Source organism: Notolepis coatsorum (genome assembly GCF_963971535.1).
Source record: "Notolepis coatsorum genome assembly, chromosome: 10".
Taxonomy (NCBI): Eukaryota; Metazoa; Chordata; class Actinopteri; order Aulopiformes; family Paralepididae; genus Notolepis; species Notolepis coatsorum.
Window position 1 is genome coordinate 14,440,587 of NC_140174.1, and position 20,079 is coordinate 14,460,665.

General features: G+C 42.9%; 2 protein-coding genes across 2 annotated transcripts in view; both read left to right on the forward strand.

Annotated features, from left to right (window-relative positions):
- ift140 (intraflagellar transport 140 homolog (Chlamydomonas)) overlaps positions 1–11,985 on the forward strand; it is an 84,979-nt gene extending 72,994 nt beyond the window's left edge. The window contains 3 exon segments of the mRNA XM_084323550.1: positions 1,085–1,251; positions 4,251–4,392; positions 10,313–11,985. Of these exon segments, the coding sequence (XP_084179676.1) occupies positions 1,085–1,251; positions 4,251–4,392; positions 10,313–10,531 (528 nt within the window). The 3' untranslated portion in view covers positions 10,532–11,985.
- A 3,442-nt stretch (positions 11,986–15,427) lies between these two features.
- On the forward strand, positions 15,428–19,213 carry cox7b (cytochrome c oxidase subunit 7B). Its single transcript, XM_084323642.1, has 3 exons — positions 15,428–15,541; positions 17,750–17,862; positions 18,983–19,213. The coding sequence occupies exons 1-3, from the start codon at positions 15,505–15,507 to the stop codon at positions 19,082–19,084; spliced, it is 252 nt and encodes an 83-aa protein (XP_084179768.1). The 5' UTR covers positions 15,428–15,504; the 3' UTR covers positions 19,085–19,213.
- The last annotated feature ends 866 nt before the right edge of the window (positions 19,214–20,079 follow it).

Here is a 20,079-nt window from a genome sequence, read left to right on the forward strand (position 1 = left end):
GTATGTATATTTCTCTCCCACCCACCCACCCCCTCCTAATGTACAGTCCCCTCCCCATCATATGTATATACTCTGTCAGGATCTATGGGTAACAGTACTGTATATTTGAATACCGTTTATGTCACAAATGTGTCGGTACTAAATACCTGTATTTCCCTATGCCATAAATGTCATGTATGTTGTGTATGTCATAAATGTCGATATGAATTGAAAATGGGGGACCCTGATGTAAACAAGACAAACGTCTTTCTCTGGTCTGCATCCCCTTAACAATTGTGTGTATTGAGCCGTACTGTATTGTACCCATTCTGCAATCTGTTAAATAAAGTTTTCATTCATTCATTCATATGTGGCTATGAATTGACAATAAGCCCTCTAAATCCATGCTACAATCCATACTGTATATGATGTACATTACAGTGAAATGCTTGGTTCTGTATGAGCCTCCTGAGATTGTGCTTCATACAGTAAAGAAAAGTCAAAAGAATAAAGACCAAACACTATACAAAATATATAAAATTAAAGTACAAAATGCAAAGAATGAGGTAGAGATGTAGTGCAAATATTTGAGTAATAAATAGATAAAAAATAGATACAATATGTTGTAGTGTTGTTAAAAGGTGTTGTCTAAAGGGAATGTAAGGAAAGCTAGGTATTGTCCTCTCCCACCTACTGTGCCGTTTAGGTCCATCTCCTTCAGTCAGTCCTGTTTTGCAGTCAGAGCCACTCAGTTCTGGAACATCCTACCAACTGAAATAAGACACTGTGCTACCTACCACACCTTTACAAAAAAACTCAAGACCTCAGGTTATTAACCAATCAAACATGTAATCACTTTTTAATCAGTTCATTGTGTATTTTATTATTGCTTTTACTATTATGTTGGATTGTGTTGTAAATACTGTGTTTTTACTTTTAATGGTTCTGTTCTAGGTGTATTGTCGGTCTTATATAACATCTTGCCAAAAGGACTAGAGTTGTGAATCAGCCAGCTGGCTAAAACTGACACATTTACGGAAATGTTTATTAATGTGTGTACTGTCCTTTTTAAAATAAACTGAAACTGAAACCTGCCTTTGTCCAGGTGGAGATCGATGACTACCAGAACTACGAGAAGGCTCTGGGCGCTCTCACGGAGGCCTACAAGTGTCTGTCTAAAGCCAAGGCCCGCAGTCCTGGAGAGCAGGAGGCCAAGATGTCTGACCTGCAGCACAAGATCACTCTGGTCAAGAAGTTCGTCCAGGCCAGGAGGTGAGAACAGAGACCTTTATTATCTCCTTTCATTCTCTTGTCTTTCCCTCCTCTAAGTTTGCGTCCTGTGTTTTGGTCGCTTGGAATAGAATAGAATAGAATAGACTTTATTGTCATTATGCTTGCATACAACGAGATGAGGGACTCGCACTTATAAGGTGCTGGTTCACACAAGTAATAAAAAAGAAACAATGTCACAATACTATTACAATATGATACTATACGCACAAGTAATACAAAAGAAACAATGGCACAATACTATACAATACAGAATATACAACGATACAACAATCACAGTGTCAGACAGTAGTGGGTAGGTAATTGCACTTGTGAACATTGCACTTGAAGTTGGGAGGAAATTGCATTGAATGGTGTGGGAGGAGGGGGAGAGGGGGTGGTACTGTTGGTGCATATCAAGGTGGTGATGGGTCTGGGGGAAGAAACGGTCTCTGAGTCCATTGGTTCTGGGTCTGGGGGGTCCGTTCCGACTCAAAGCAGCCAAGTCTAGCAGTGCGGCTGCTTTCAATTCATCTCCAACGTAGAGGAGCGTCTGCAGTACCTGCCGTTGTACGGATAGAGATTTAATTTTAAACCTTTATTTCAACTCGTGAGACACTGAGGTTACCCTCGTTTCCAGCGACGACGAGCTCATAAAACAAGACACGGTTTATCAGCAGATTCATACATATAGGCACGATAAATTACAGGTCGACACACGGCGGTCACAGATCATACTTTTAGATGCAGCGAAAGAAGGAAGAACCTTCAGAACCGTCATCATTTAATGCAGTGGTTCTCAAACTACGGGTCGCGACCCAAATTGGGGTTGCGGGTAGGTGACAGTGGGCATTGGAAAGTAAAAATAAATTATAATAAAATAAAATAAAAAGCGGCTGGGTGGCGCAGCGGAGATTGCGCTCGTCACCAATGCAAGAGACTCCGGCTTGGGCCGGCCGGCATACTGGCTCAATTGGCAGAGTCAGCGGGTGGAAGTCGATGGGTGGTAATCTGGACGTTGTGGACAGCGACTCCTACAGGTCGGTTGGGGGACGCCTGCACAGCTGAGACAGGAAAATGGCGGGGGTAGTGTGAGCCTCCCACACGTTACACCTCACCAAGGAGAGTCCGCGCTGGCAGGTGAAAAGATGTGACAGGCTGCCTCCTCGTGTACCGGAGGGGACACGTGATGCAAGGCTTCTATCCTCCCTACAACCGACCAGTGGGGGGCATATGCGAGCAACGTTCAAGACAGGGGAAGGGAGAATTGGAAACACGAAATTGGGATGGGAGAAAAATAGAAAATAAGGAGAAAAAGTGGATATAAAAATAAAAGAATAAGTATGTTCTGGCAACATATTTTGCCTAAATATGTCTCACTTTATATAAATGTGTATTGATAACATAGTGCTGTAATTTAAATGTTCTAATAAATATGCATGATCAAGTTCAACAACATGTGCTTTTTATTTTTATATTCCTTAATTCCACATTGAAATTACGTGATACATTAAGTGTGGGGCCGCCAAAAAATAATCATAAATAAAATGGGGTCACGGTATGAAAAAGTGTGAGAACCCCTGATTTGATGGAACTTGGAAGGTATTACTATGCGTTTGTTTAAAATGTAAAACATATAGGGGGGACCTTTGTCTCCAGCTAGCATGTGTCTTGGCTGTAACCCCGTCCTCTCTGTTGTCTCCAGCTAGTAGGGCTGTACCGAATGTCATTTTTTAACATTCAAAGCTTCTATTGAAGTATTCGAACGAAGCTTTGAATGTCTGTCGTCATATTTTATGACATAATCCAAAACATCCTTTTTTCTTTTTTATAAATATCCTCAAACTAAATCCTCAATTTGAATAAAGTGATTAATCTGATTAAATTAGTCTTTTTTCTTTTTATTAAATCAACTTTCCTTAATGAATATAACTCATAAATTTCGTCAACATAAATAATCGAATAAGGGCACGGTTGGTACGAAGGTGATGGTGACGTCATGATGGAGTGCCGAGGGCCAAGCGGATGCAGATTAGTGCACTGCAACCTTGCCCAGGCCCGACGGGGCCCGGCCCGGCCCGGCGGGTTCGGGCTGGGTAGGGCCTTTTTTTTAATAAATAATTCGGGCTCGGCTGGGCCCGGGCACCGCCGTTTTTTTTTTTTTTTTTTTTTTTTTTTGCGTTTTTTTTTTTTTTTTCTTATAACTAGGGTTATAGGATAACCTTCGTTTTAAGATTCGTTTTCTCTTCTGCGCCAAAGAAACATTTGGATGTAATTACCGCAGCGCGCAGGGAGAACTCAGGGGACAAGTTCAACTCGATTGGTTGTGTTGGAATATAGCCAGTTGGCGAACGTTTTAATTTGTTCTTGGGATGTATGTAGCCGGTTTTGTTAACGGTGTTCAACGCGTTGCTGACGTTGTGGTGAGTGATGTTTATTATTTGCTGGGTCGCGACTCGCTACCTGTTTTGTTGTGCTTTTCATTACGTTGCTCTGCTCGAAATCTGATTTCTGTTTTCTGTTTGTTTGTTTGACTGAGTAGGCTATTGTGTGTCGTGTGTGTGTGTGTGTGTCAAAGAAGATTCTATAGCCTTCAATACGTTTTACGAGGCTGATGTGTGAGTCAGTCTATAAGCGAGCACTGGGAGAGATGGCATTGCGAAACAGGCTATGTAAATGCTTCTTAGTTTTGTTTATTTATTACGTTCATATAAAACCGTGTTTCGAATATTTAAAACAAATACAAAAAAATTTATATTTTAATAATAATAATAATAATAAAAAAAAAATTCGGGTTTTCACGCGGGCTAGGGCTTAAAATGTTATTTACAGTCGGGCTTATTTTCGGGCAGGGCCTGAAGTTCACGGGCCTAATCTTCATCTGCAACTGTGAAGAAAACCCCCATTGGTTTAAACAGAAGGAATACACATAAAAAACATATACAAATAAAAATAAATGTATTAAAAATAAAAAATTCAAATGTCCCTCCTGTTGTCCCCAGGCTGTACGAGGAGGACCCGGGCGAGGCGGTGCGTCTGTGCGAGACCCTGCTGGAGGAGGCGGAGCTGAACCTCGCCGTCAGGATAGGAGACGCGTACGGCTTCCTGGTGGAGCATCACTGTCAGCAAGGCAGCTTCCAGGTGGTGAGTGTCTCCTACACTAGAGGACATGGAATACACCAGGAACACACCGTCTGCCTGTTCTTCATTATGGACTTCCTTCAGTGTTTGTGTTCTTCATTATGGACTTCCTTCAGTGTTTACTCTATGTGTTCTTCATTATGGACTTCCTTCAGAGTCTGTGTTCTTCATTATGGACTTCCTTCAGTGTTTACTCTATGTGTTCTTCATTATGGACTTCCTTCAGAGTCTGTGTTCTTCATTATGGACTTCCTTCAGTGTCTGTGTTCTTCATTATGGACTTCCTTCAGTGTTTACTCTATGAGTTCTTCATTATGGACTTCCTTCAGTGTCTGTGTTCTTCATTATGGACTTCCTTCAGTGTCTGTGTTCTTCATTATGGACTTCCTTCAGTGTCTACTCTATGAGTTCTTCATTATGGACTTCCTTCAGTGTCTACTCTATGTGTTCTTCATTATGGACTTCCTTCAGACTCTATGTGTTCTTCATTATGGACTTCCTTCAGACTCTATGTGTTCTTCATTATGGACTTCCTTCAGAGTCTGTTTGTTCTTCATTATGGACTTCCTTCAGAGTCTGTGTTCTTCATTATGGACTTCCTTCAGACTCTATGTGTTCTTCATTATGGACTTCCTTCAGAGTCTGTGTTCTTCATTATGGACTTCCTTCAGAGTTTACTCTATGTGTTCTTCATTATGGACTTCCTTCAGACTCTATGTGTTCTTCATTATGGACTTCCTTCAGTGTATGTGTTCTTCATTATGGACTTCCTTCAGAGTCTACAAGTTCTTCATTATGGACTTCCTTTAGTGTCTACAAGTTCTTCATTATGGACTTCCTTTAGTGTATGTGTTCTTCATTATGGACTTCCTTCAGTGTCTGTGTTCTTCATTATGGACTTCCTTCAGAGTTTACTGTATGTGTTCTTTATTATGGACTTCCTTCAGTGTCTACAAGTTCTTCATTATGGACTTCCTTCAGTGTCTTTGTGTTCTTCATTATGGACTTCCTTCAGTGTCTACAAGTTCTTCATTATGGACTTCCTTCAGTGTCTTTGTGTTCTTCATTATGGATTTCCTTCAGAGTTTACTGTATGTGTTCTTTATTATGGACTTCCTTCAGTGTCTACAAGTTCTTCATTATGGACTTCCTTCAGTGTCTTTGTGTTCTTCTTATGGATTTCCTTCAGTGTCTACAAGTTCTTCATTATGTTCCCCAGATAGACTGATGTTTCAATTGTTTCAAAGCTAGATGTGTTTCAATTTTGGCAGTTAAATTATGGAATAGCCTTAGTGACGGGTTGAAGTTGTGTACTTCTCAGGGGAGATTTTAAAAAGCCTTAAAGGATCAAATAATTCAGGAGTACAGTTTTGAGTAAAAACATCAAACATTTGTTTTTTCTTTCAAATAATTATATCTTGCAGCATATTTTAAGTTTTTCTTTCTTATATTAAAATATATTTAGTTTTTAAGAATTTGTAAAGGATAGGCTCAAATAAGCATGTGCTTCAGCCTATTCCTTTTTTTTCGGTCGTTGATTTTGGATTTTGTGTGTGAGCTTGCCTTGAATATGTAAATTTTTTTTTTGTATTTTATTTTTTTATTATTTTTTAAACAAACATATAAACAAACATGACAACACACGATAAGATATACAAGCATTATTAACAGTGCACATCCAATGAAATCACCATATAGTTAAATGTCTTATACAGGATATACCCCCAATACCTGCTATCTAATACCCTACACACATATGCTCTAGCTCGTACCCCCCCCTCCCGTACCCCCCATTGGATAATCCATCCATTATCCCTCACTCCTAACCAGACACTACCATTATATGCTAGCTTTTATTTTCTCCACCACTTATTATTTTTTTTTTTATTGATCTTTTTCCCCCTCCATTTTCCTCCGATTTTCTCCCATCCCAATGTTAGTCGTATGCCAATTCCCAATCCCCTTCCTGATCGCTGCGCACTTACCCCCCACAGTCAGATCATCTGGGAGAGTGGAGGCTATCACGTGCTTCCTCCGACACACGTCCAGCCAATCAACCGCTTCTTTTCACCTGGCAGCGCGGATCCTCCCTGAGAGGGCGTAGCGTGTGGAAGGATCACACTATCCAAGTTCAAGTTCAAGTTCAAGTTCTTTAATAGTTGTCATACAGAAGTACAGAATACTTTCATACAAAATGCTTCTTACTGTTACGCTCCAGAGACTGTGCTAGACAAGATAGTATCAAATAACATAATAACATAATATAGCATGAATTTAGAAGAAGAAAATGAGGTCACAGTGTTCGGTATAGACATATGTACAATGTTCTGAGTTACCATATAATATACAATACACAATACTATGCAGTGTACTAATGTACAGTACTATCTAGTGCAAAGCAGAAATGGGATGAGGTACAATTTTAGGTACAATTTACAGTAAGGTGTACGAGTTGTAGTGCAATCCTTCATCCATAAATATAAAGTGTGGGGAGTGGGTGCTACAGTGTGTTTGTTTAAAGTGGGTGTGTGCTATAAAGTGTGTGGAGTGGGTGCTACAGTGTGTTTGTTTAAAGTGGGTGTGTGCGTGTGGATGTGTGTGCTATGTGCGTTTGGTGGTTGTTGTTGTGTAGTGTTCATTCATTGTTCGTTTAGCAGCCTGATGGCCTGGGGATAGAAGCTACTTCTGAGTCTTTCTGTGCTCGCCTTGAGACTCCTGTATCGCTTGCCTGACCGCAGCAGTTCGAAGAGGCAGTTGTTCGGGTGACTGGAGTCTTTAATGATTCTCTTAGCCTTGCCCTTGCAACGCTTGTAGTAAATGTTCTGGAGGGTGGGGAGCCCCCCTCCAATTGTGCGTTCGGCTGAACGTGTCACTCTTTGTAGTCTGCTTTGGTCTTTTGCAGTGCTATTCCCAAACCAGGAGGTGATGTTGCCGGTCAAGATGCTCTCTATTGTACATGAGTAGAAGTTCTTAAGGATCTTCTGGCTGACTTGGAACTTCCTTAGGCGCCTGAGGAAGTAGAGGCGTTGTCGTGCCTTCTTCACCACACTGTTAATGTGTGTGGTCCATGTCAAGTCCTCGGATATGTAGGCTCCGAGGTACTTGAAGCTGTTGACTCTCTCAACCGGTGCCCCGTCGATGCTGAGGGGGCTGTAGTCCTTGACCCCCGACCTCCTGAAGTCCACAATCATCTCCTTTGTTTTGCTGACGTTCAGGGAGAGGCTGTTTTCCTGGCACCATCCCGCCAGGACCTTGACCTCTTCCAGGTAGGCCCTCTCGTCGTTGGCAGAGATCAGGCCCACCACCACTGTGTCGTCAGCAAATTTGACGATTGTATTGCTACTCCGCTGAGCCACACAGTCGTGTGTGTACAGGGAGTAGAGGAGGGGACTCAGAACACAGCCCTGGGGGGCCCCTATGTTGAGGGTGATGGATGAGGAGGTGCAGTTGCCTGCTCTCACCACCTGGGGTCTGCCAGTCAGGAAGTCCAAGACCCACTGGCAGAGGTCATAGCCCAAGCCCAGGTCCCTGAGCTTGGCTATGAGTATGGAGGGGACTATGGTATTGAATGCCGAGCTGTAGTCGATGAATAGCATTCTCACATAGTTCCCCTGCCTCTTGTCCAGGTGTGATGCTGCTGTGTGCAGCACATGGGATATGGCGTCCTCCATGGACCTGTTGGGGCGGTATGCAAATTGCAGGGGGTCCATGTTGATGGGGAGGGAGGAGCAGATGTAGCCCTTTACTAGCTTCTCAAAGCACTTCATGGCTATGGAGGTGAGAGCTACAGGGCGGTAGTCGTTGAGGCAAGCAGGCTTGGATTTTTTGGGTACAGGGATAATAGTGGACTTCTTCAGGCAGGTGGGGATGACAGCCTGTTCTAAGGACAGGTTAAATATGTCAGTGAATACTGGGGCCAGTTGGTCGGCACAGACTTTTAGGATGCGGCCGGGGATGCCGTCCGGACCTGCTGCCTTCCTGATATTCACTTTTTTAAAGGTCCGCCTCACCTCATGCTCTGTTACCCTGAACACTGCGCCTCCATCAGCAGCCGACCCCCCCCCCCCCATTGCCGAGGCTTGTGAGCTGGTGTTGTTATTACCAGCATCAAACCTCGCATAGAAGGTATTGAGGTCGTTTGCTAAGGAGATGTCACTGTTCAGTTTGAGGGAGGCGCCTTTGTAGTCTGTCATCGTTTTGAGCCCCTGCCACATAGCTCTAGAGTCAGCTTGTTCAAACTGGAGTTCAATTTTATCCCTGTAGCGCCGTTTGGCCTCTGACACTGTCCTCCTTACGTTGTGTCGCGCCACCTTGTGGTCATTCATGTTGCCTGCCACTAGGCCGTCATTGTATGCTTTGGTGCGCTCTCTCAGCTTCACGGACGGATTTGTCTACCCAGGGTTTTTGATTTGGGTAAACTTTCATTTTGGTAGTGGGGATTGTTTCTTTCACCCTAGTACAGACATAGTCCAGCACTGTCTCCGTGTAGGCATTAATGTTATCTGTGTCGCGGAACACAATCCAGTCTGTGTGGTGAAACACTGACCGGATCGTCTCTTCTGACGTCAGATCCCATTTCTGCACCTCTCGCGAGACTACGGGAGTACTTTTAATTCTCTGTCTATACTTTGGTGAAAGGAAAATTGATGCGTGATCTGACTTGCCAAAGCCACTATCAGAATGAGCCTTGTAGCCACCTTTAAATTGCGTGTAACAGTGATCTAGGATGTTACCGCCTCTGGTGTTGCAAGTCACATGCTGATAGAAGTCGGGCAATACCTTTCTCAGATTGGCGCTATTGAAATCTCCCAGTACTAAAATGGCGGCGTTAACGTTAGCCACTTGTATTCTATTTACCTCGTCGTGTAGTCTGGAGAGCGCAACCTTGTTGCTGGCTTGCGGTGGAATATACACTCCGACCAGGACGATCGCCGTTAACTCCCTCGGGAGGAAGAAAGGACGACACTTGATGGTTATATATTCCAGTTCTGGGGAGCAGTGGTTGGATAATTCCTTCACGTTCGTTGGATCACTCCAATTTTTGTTAAACATGAAGGCAATACCTCCTCCACGTTGTTTACCGGACTCCGATGATGTCCGATCCTTTCTATGGATAAAGAAGTGATCCGCTGGTATCCCACTTAGATCCTATCCGCGCTTAGCAGGCGCCCCGACCGAACTGTAGGAGTCGCTGTTTACAACGACCCGGACCCACCCCGCCAGCTTCTCCCACCCTCTAATACTGCCAATTGTATTAGTGTGAACGGCCAGCCAAGCTGGTGACAACCCCGGAGCTGTGAGCTGGATTCGAACCGGGGTTGGTGACAAACGCAATCTCCGCTACGCCACCTAACCGCCACTTCTCCACCACTTCTAACCACATTGTCATTTTGGATTCATTGAGACCCAAAATTCTTGCTGTAGATATTTCTTGATAAATCACATCGAGATATGTAATAATCCAGACCTTTCGGCACATTTTTTCCGGTTGGAACCATCGTGATGCTATCAGCTTTTTAGCCACTGTGATACCCGATAAAACCAATCTCTTTAGCTGTGAATGTACTGCACACTCAAAAACATCATTCAGCAGTAATACAGAGGGGTGTACAGGTATATTCAGAGTCAAGAGATTTGATAATTGCTGGGTCACCTCTTTCCAGAATATCTTAACTGGTGGGCAGTCCCAATACATGTGCATAAATGTCCCCTCGTCCCCATTTGTACATAAGGTGCATTTGGGGTCCTGTTTGAGACCCATTCTGTTCAGTCTTATAGGAGTTAAGTATGTCCTGTGAATATATATTGAATATGTACATTTGTGATTTTTTTTTGTAAGTCCACATGGGTGTATTTGATTTGTCTGTAAACAAGACAGAAAAATAAACTTCATTCATTCATGTTGTCTGGTCTTGTTCCTCAGGCCTACCAGAGACTGGAGGAGCTCCAGGCGCTGCTCCCGTCCCTCAACATCACCTTCTACGTCAGCCAGGCCAGCCTGGACGCCCTGCAGAGGTCCGTGGGCTTACCCCAGGGCCGGGGCCAGCACCTGGGCAGGCCAGGAGACCGGAGGGGCAGCGGGGGAGAGGAGGACGAGGTGGAGGAAGACGAGGCTCTGGAGTCCCACCGAGGAGGAGACTGACCCCAACCGTCTGTCCTCCACCAGCCCTCGCTGACGTCTGGAGCCTACTGCAGCTCCAACTTCCAGCCCAATACATCCGATTCGGGGCTAACCGAGGTGTTTATATCGTGTCGAACTGGTTCATTGAGGTGCGGTAGCACCGCCAGGCTGTGGCAAGGAGGTTTGAACTCACTGTGACCACTCAGGGAGCGAGGGGAACCACAGAGACACAGACGACGTCACTTCACGCCGTTATAACAGAAAGGGGATCATTTCTCATCGCTGTGCTCGGAGCCAGGGGCCCCTCTCAGCGCTCCAGAACTGTATGTGTATATATACGTAGCATATCTTTTCAAAAAATGTACACCGGACATTCCTTATATTATATACAAGGTGAAATTCTACAAAATCGCATTGGCTTTTATTTTTGAACATGTTTCGATCTGTACTCCTGCGGTCACGTGGGGAAGGAGGGGACAAAGGATTGATGACCTCCTGCAGCTAATCCAATATGTATTGATTGTCCTGAATTGATATTGCCACCACACGCTGCCTGCCTTATGTATACAGGTAATTGCCTTCTTTTGAACTGAAATGTATATGCACTGATGTTGTCTGGTCTTGTTCCCCAGAGAGACTGGTGTTGTCTGGTCTTAATAATAATAATGCAGGACCTCTTTAGGAGTCTTTATTCAGCATGCAACAAACTGGACATGCAATTGGAGCGGCACACACACACCGGGATACACACACATGCATTGTCTTTTTCTCAGTCGCCGATGCGATAGAGTTGCCTAACCCATCCCGTCGTCCTTCCCCCCATGGGCAGCCAGGAGCAGATAGGGCATCGACGTGAGCCGCGCCCCGGGGACCAATCCAAGTGCTCCTGCCCGTCTTCGTCAAGGACGCCACAGCGTTAGTGATCTGTTGTTGTGCATGTTTTTCCATTGGGTTTATCTTATCGTGGGGGGGAAACCCTTGCGAGCACGGGGAGAACATGCAAACTCCACACAGAAGGGCCTGGGAGATACCCCACCTGGGTACCTGGCATCATGGAAACCTGGTCCCCAAGCGGGAATCGAACCCTGGACGTTCTTGCTGTGAGGCGACAGTGTTAACCACTACACCACCGTGCCGGTCTTGTTCCCCAGAGAGACTGGTGTTGTCTGGTCTTGTTCCCCAGAGAGACTGGTGTTGTCTGGTCTTGTTCCCCAGAGAGACTGGTGTTCTCTGGTCTTGTTCCCCAGAGAGACTGGTGTTGTCTGGTCTTGTTATGTTATGTCAGTTATGTTTTGTATTTCTATAAAACATCAATACAACGCAGTTATGTTTTGTATTTCTATAAAACATCAATACAACACAGTTATGTTTTGTATTTCTATAGAACATCAATACAACACGTTATGTTTTGATAACCGCCTGATGAATTTTATATCCAGCGTCTTAGATTATAGATTCTAATTTTGTATATTTGATTCAAGCTTCAATTGCTCTCGAAGAGGATTTGTAATCGACTGTATAGTATTTTATCACTTCAAATAAAATGTTTATACTTTTCACCTTTTTAAATTGAATGTTGACGTTCTGTCTGAAAGCAGTATTTTGCACGACACCTAAACCAGGGTGACACTATGCTGGTAGAAGCAGCGTTTTGTGTGTTTTTATGACGTTTTAAACTGTAACCTTTCACCAACTCCAATCAATTCCGAGTATTCAGTATTTCCTACCAAATAGCCTATGGGACAAATGGTAAATGGTGCATTTACTGTAAATAGCGCTTTTATCCAAAACACTTTACAATTTTGTTCCTCACATTCACCCATTCATTCACACACCGACAGCAGAGGCAAGGTGCTCAAGGACACTTCGACACGCTGCCCGGGAGGAGCGGGATTCGAACCGGGAACCTACCAATCACCAGGGCCCAGGAGTTCAAAACTTTTAATCCCTATCTGATCCGATCAGATTTTTAAATCCCATTTTTTTGTGATCCAGGATCAGACAACTCGGCCAGATTTTGTCCCGGTATTTCAAAGCAATCCAGGATAGGATCACCCTGATCCAGATTCAGACTTTTCAAGATTACTAGATCCTGAATATCAGTTCTTTAATCCTACCAATCTCCATCTAGTGGATATGAAAAAAAGGAAGACAAGGAGTGGACCACATTGCAGAGACATCTATAATGTCTAATTGTTAAATACATAAAGGACATAAAATCACAATGGAATTGTAATTAAAGAAATACTCCCACTAGGGTAACAACAAAAAAACATTCATTCAAAGGCAGCTGATCATCCAGGCGTACTTTGAGGGGCTGAATTCTACTGTAGGTGAGGTTTCAGTTTGCTGAAGGTGATGAGTGATGACAGATGGACTTTTTTTTGTTGAAGATATTTTTTCTTTAATCTAAATTACATTTGTGATTGACAATCTTTGTTGTGATACTTTTATGAGCATAAACATTTATGTCATCAGCATTTGGTTGAAAACAAAATAGGCCACCACAAATGTGACCAAAAGAAATGTTTTTTTATTAATTCGGCTCAAACAAGGGACTAAACACGTTTAGCAATTATGCCACATCAATGTGGAACGCCCTACCCAAAGCTGTAAAGGAATGTGAATCCCTACCCACATTCAAAACCGCTCTTAAAGAGCACATAGGGGTGGCTGCAATTCGAAACTGGCCACTGTAAATGCCCAAAACCCCCACCACCTCCTAATAGACAGTCTCCTCCCCACCGCATGTATATATTCCCTCCCTGCCGTATGTATATTTCTCTCCCACCCACCCACCCCCTCCTAATGTACAGTCCCCTCCCCATCATATGTATATACTGTCAGGATCTAGGGGTAACTACTGTATATTTGAATACCGTTTATGTCACAAATGTATCGGTACTAAATACCTATATGTCCCTATGCCATAAATGTCATGTATGTCATAAATGTCTATATTAATTGAAAATGGGGGACCCTGATGTAAACAAGACAAACGTCTTTCTCGGGTCTGCATTCCCTTAACAATTGTGTGTATTGAGCCGTACTGTATTGTACCCATTCTGCAATCTGTTAAATAAAGTTTTCATTCATTCATTCATTCATTCATTCATTCATTCATTCATTCATTCATTCATTCATTCATGAAGGCTATAATTGTGTATTATTTCAGTTAACAAACTTTGCCATCTTATTTATATTGAAACGTATTTTTTTTAATTAATTGTATAGTACATTTTGCTCTGGTAATCCACTGGAAATCCACCCCTCTGGTGGGATCAAGATAATCCAGTTTTTTGGGATCAAACTGATCCCAATCCTGTGTTGTCGGTTTGAACTACCTGTTTTGAAGATTTGATCCAGATTAAAGCTTGGATTTGATTTCCTGATCTGATATATATATATCTGATATCAAAGTGATCCTAATCCTGTTTTTTGGTTTTCAACTACCCAAAATCCAAATCTGATCCAATCAGATGGGGATTAAAAGTTTAGAACTCCTGGGCCCAGACGACCGCTCTACCTCCTGAGCCACTGTCGCCCGGACAACCATATTCATGTCATGCTCAGGTTGGGTTCTTTTCCACCCTGTTCCCACTAGGTGTGTCTGTCTAAGATAAGATAAGATATTCCTTTATTGATCCCCTTGGGGAATAGCAGCAGGGGGAGGGGAGGTACAGGTATGGACAGGGTAATAGTAGAAAGACATAAATATAGTCAATAAAATTGGATCTAAATATAAAGATATGAGAAAGATAAACAGTGTGAACAATATAATTAACTCTGAATATAAAAATATGAGAAAACGGTCTGTGCATCTATCTACAGCTAATATCACATACTACTGGGCCACTAACGGTGACTGCAGGCCACAAAACCACAGAGAAACAGCCTGTCTTTACAGTGTATTGCTTAGCAAAGGTCTCAAGGTGATTTGTTTTGTTTAATTTAAGAATAGTATGTTTCTAGTAAAATGAGATGTTCAAATTAAAGACCATGGACGTCAGAGTATAAGGTGAAGGCAAATGTATTGACACTGAATAAACACTTGGTCCATGAGACAAGATGTTCCTTCACGGATCCCATCGGGGAGGTTCAGAGAACAGGTGACGCTGCGAGCAGGGTTCGAACCTGCGCGGGGAGACCCCATTGGATTTCAAGTCCAACGCCTTAACCACTCGGCCATCGCAGCTGCTGCCATAATAATAATAATAGCAGCTAAGCAATGATGAACGTCAATATCAAAACAATTCTGCATCCAACTTGTTGTTTAGGGGGCTCTGAAATCTCCTCTTTTGCTATATGTGCCATCCAATCTAGTTACAACTTGGAGCAATGACTATGGAAACAGCTCATGTTTGGTGAAGGAGCGCCGCCTGGCGGAGATTTGTCCGCCAAAGCAAATGTGTCACACTGTGTGTGTTTATTGTGTCGATTATCACAATAAATTAATATGTAATATAGGGTTATATTTTAGCCTATATTATTGTTTGTTTGTTTATTTTTAACTAATTTATTTTTGTGATTTTCGATGTTTCGTGCGGAACAATGTACCGAAGGGGAAAACGCTTTATTCTCGAAGTCAACTTCCTGTCTTTTTAACTTTAACTTTAACTAGTCTATGGCTTGGGGGGAAACATGTACTTAGAATCACCAGAAAGGCTTTCGAAATAGTGAAATGCCATGTTGACCTCAATATTCTCAAAACAAATTATATGAAAAAGGTTATGAAATGAACAAGAATGTGATAAAATAATAAAAACGGAGTTCAACGCATACATTTGATCGTAGAAATCCGTTTGTTTCCCCAATACCAAGATGGCAGCGATCTCGTGACGTCAGAGTGTCTTCGAGAATGGGCAGTTTCATTGCCCACCGGACGGTGGCAGCAGAGCGCCGCTGACGGCGCCTAGTCTTCCGGATAAACAACACACGAGTAAGAGAGAGAGAGAAGAAGAAGGTCATCCTTCAGAAACACAGAGATCAGCACCATGTACCGTTTCGCTAAAGCTGCTCTGAACCTCACCGGTAAGAGACTTTATGACACCATACCATATCAATGTGTTTTCAAATGTTTTTTTTTCTCGTTTGAATATTTCTTCTCAAATCGTAGCTTTATATATATCTCGAATGTTGAATTCGGTGACCAAACGACGGTCGGTCGTGCTTTCAATGTCGCAAGTAACGGCCTGTTAGCTCGAAGTTAGCCGCGACTTTAACCTCAGGACTGCTGCTGCCTCGTTACTGGTGAGTGGCAGGTTTCAGTTGAGCCGTTATCCAGTGCAGGAATATGTAACTTAACCATTCTAATTTACATATACTAACTTCCAACCAAGCAATGTCATCTAGCTAGCTAGCTAACGTTAGCTGCTAGTGGCACTAGCTTCCTTGTCACTGTCCTCAACTGACCTCTTACTTCAGTAAGAATGTATTGTCTCTCTCTATGAATTGAAAATGGGATACCCTGATGATGTAAACAAGACGAAAGTCTTTCTCTGGTCTGCATCCCCTTAACAATTGTGTGTATTGAGCTGTACTGTATTGTACCCATTCTGCAATCTGTTAATACAGTTTTCATTCATTCACCTGTCGGTGTGTAACTCATATTACACTTAGCTGTACTGTACTGTACCCATTCTGCAATCTGTTAATAAAGTTTTCAATCAATCAGCTCAATATTAAGAAAAGAGTATATGCAAACAATACTGGGATATATAGATAGACAGTGGCTATGGCTGGCTCATATTACCCTCTTAGGCTGGGTATCGAACCTAGGTACTTGAGCAAAGACCTAATCACTTCCATAGCACCAAGTATCGAAAGCTAAACGTTTAATTGTAGAACAATAATTGAAATAGGTCTTTCATAGATAATACATATTAATCCCTTACGCATTATGCCTTTCATCAGCAAGGTCGGAGCACAGTCCCCTGCAGTGCTGCAGCTCGAGGGTTCAGTCAGTGCCTTGCCCAAGGGCATTTTGGCAAAGATTATGGCCACCGTAGGTGTAGCCTAATATTACCAGTCACGCCATGCCACCCCTGAAAAGTGCTGATCACAAATAGGCAAAATTGACCTTATCTAAATCACGGTGCCTATTACGTGTTTTGTGAGCAAATTCTATGATTCCATCTCGGAATATGCATGCGGGCATCTTGGACGCAGAAGAAGGAATGTTTTTTGCCCACCAGGCTGGTCCTGTTGCAGGACCTTGTGTTAACAATAAAAGGGTCTATATCAAGAAACATTTAGAAAAGATGTTAAAGATTTTAACAAGTGTGGAAGTCACTGTACCTACCCACAGTGGGTTCTTCTAGGGCGGCATACAGGATAATGTCTTTGTTTAGAATTGATGGTGCTACTTTGAAATAAACCTAATTTGGTAGTAAAGGTTGGCACAGCCACTCTGTGTCCACATAGTCGGCCTCTTCAGTCCGTGCAGCAGCTGGGAGAACGTAGGCAGCAGGACGTCCTAGATTAATGTCACTTCCTTGGTTTCCAGTTTAGATAATAAATCCACCGGTTCATGTTCACAAAATACTGATTCAGAGCTGGTTTATGTTTGGTTCCTGATCACTGATCTCTGGTTTGTAATATAGCATTGCCTGGACTCTGTATTAGTGCTGTATACCATATATATTTATTGCATATATATATATAGTATCCATATCTGTCTGAATATACCTGCATACAATCCTTCTATCTACTTACACCTGCATATAACCCATATAACTCTGTACAATAGCATGTACAACAATGCTCTATATACTGTGTATATATATATATTATTTTCTTTTTTTAATTATTATTATATACTGTATATATCCACATCTGTTTGTACATTACCAGCATAATAATCCTTTTTACACATCTGTAGATACTATATCTATATCATTCTGTACATATCCCTTACCTACTCTTACTAGTTACACTGCTGGCCAGTATGACTTACTACCATAGTGTCTTTATACCTGTATATCACTGTACATATTAATACTACAACTCTGTACATACATGTGATTGGCAGTTTTGGCACTATTACTTAGTAGTACTCATTTATTTATTTTATACCCAGTTTAATGACCTGTCCTGTACATTGTATATTACTATTGCACTTTACTGTTACATTTGCACTCTGGTTGGATGCCAAACTTATTTTTGTTGTACTGTACTTGTGCTGCATGATGACGATACCTTTTGAATGTAATCTAATCTAATGTGTTTGTCTGAATCCAGGCCAGGCCGCCCGTCAGGTGAGACACGGGTCGACGGCACCGAACTTCCACATGAAGTACGGCAACGCGCTCATGGCTGGAGGATTCGTGTTCTGCGTCAGCGTCTGGTCATACGTGAGTACAGTCCTGTACCTGCACGGCTACAACGTAGTAAGGCTGAGCCCGAACCCTGTTTTTAGGGTTCGAACGTTCGCCAGGGTTTATCGAACGAACGTTCGAACGTTCGTTTTTTTTTAATTTTTTAATAAATCTTTTTTTCATTTTTTTTAATAATAATATTTTTTTTATTGTATTATTATAGATCCTACGGAGGGCGGCATTGCATAGTCTATTGGTAAAAAACATGTTGTTTACAGTGGTGGCTGTTCATGTAAACATGTAATTAAACAAAGCACTCAGAAGAAAATAAACAAGCTACTGAATCAAAGTATGATAAACAATAGCCCTTGCAGTCACGTAAGGGGCTAGATAAACAAATGCATTAGTTTTGTGGCATTACGTTATATAGTTAGTGTTACACGTTCAATAACAGGTATTCACTCTTGGACGACGGGGAGGGGAGCCGGGAGGAGAGGCGCACGCCTCGGCTCAACAGACCCGTCCACCGTCTACCTCGGAACGGCCGGGCTCCCAACACGCCTGCCGCCCGTCCGCCCTACCACCGTTCCGAGGTAGACGGTGGACGGGTCTGTCCACCGTGCGCCTGCTGTTGTTTCCAACGCAACCACCTCCCGCCATGAAGCTCGCGCTCCGTGGCCGAAAAAGGCTGGTATTCATTAATGATCCTTCTGCAGTTTCACCTACGGAAACCTTGTTACCGATTACTTCCTCGGCGGGGAGCTAACTACGGCTCCCCGGTAGCTACGGTAAGTCTGTTGAGGCTTGCCGATTGGTGGTAACAGCAGAGGCGGGTGCAAGCGGTGTGACGTAATTGGCAGAATCGCCTGTCAATCAAAATAGAGCTCTGGTTGAGAAATAGTATCCCGCTGCAGCCCGGCAGACCATACTGGTTGAGCCGAGCGCCTCGCATTCACATCACCTCAACCCCGTGCGCACCCTTTATTTTTTTTTCACCGAACGTTCGAACCTATTAATTAAAGTCCGAATGTCAGCGTAACGAACGAACGTTCGGGCTCAGCCTTACAACGTAGTGTATATACTGCACTTAGTGTGTATTGCTATACATATATATAAGACGTGAAGAGAGATGAATGGTGTTCTCCTGTGTTTCCAGGTCCTAACGCAGACCGGCATCACCTGGAACTTGTCACCCGTCGGCAAACTCATGCCCAAGCCGTGGAGGGTGGCTGGGGTGGATGAGGAGGAGGAGGAGTGACCTGCTCTGCTCTGCTTCCCTACAGATATAACATTCTGGTTGTACAGATGAAGATGAAGATGTTTTTCAGAAGAATGCTGTTGCTGTTCGGCTCATTACCTTGTTGATAATAAATGTAATTTAATTCCACCACTGTTTGCTTCTTACTTGGATGCAGGCGGGAGGGAGGGAGGAGGGCTTTCCCCGGGTGCTGAGTCTCCACTGCGTCTCTACAATTCGTAGCCGCATTTCTGCAGACCCCTCTCTGATTGGTTGAACTCCATTTTTGCAGACCCCTCCCATTTCTGCAGACCCCTCTCTGATTGGTTGAGCGAAGCCCCTCTCTGATTGCCCCCCCGCATGAGCCGAGACAAGCTCCTCTAGCCAGGAGTCGAAACTCCGTTAACTCCAGAGAGAGAGGCTGAACGCAATTTATACGCATGGAAGTATTGATTACGCCATAACGAATCATTAAAAAAATATACCGTTAACTGGAATATGTTGTGTGTGCCTTTACACATGTTGGATAGGATTATGTAATTGGTTTGTATAGCGTCGCGTATAACGTTATTTCGCGTGACTTCACGGTTTATTCACATTTCACAACATAGCCAGCGTTCAACTTGTTTACACTCCCCACTTACTGTACAATGTAACATTTAGATTAACCCAGTTGTCTATCTGTATGTCATATGTTACGATGAATTGAAAATGGGGGACCCTGATGTAAACAAGACGAAAGTCTTTCTCTGGGGTCTGCATTCCCTTAACAATTGTATGTATTGAGCTGTACTGTGTACTGTACCCATTCTGCAATCTGTTAATAAAGTTTTCAATCAATCAATAACTAGACAGTTACAATATAACATTTAGATTAATTAACCCAGTTAATGCCTTAAGAGAGAGAGGCTGGTGGTCAAGTCAAGTCAAGAGTTATTTGTCACAAGTTGTTTATTAGCCTAGACATTTTCAATTCATCATCTTGTTTACATCAGGGTCCCCCATGTTCAATTCAT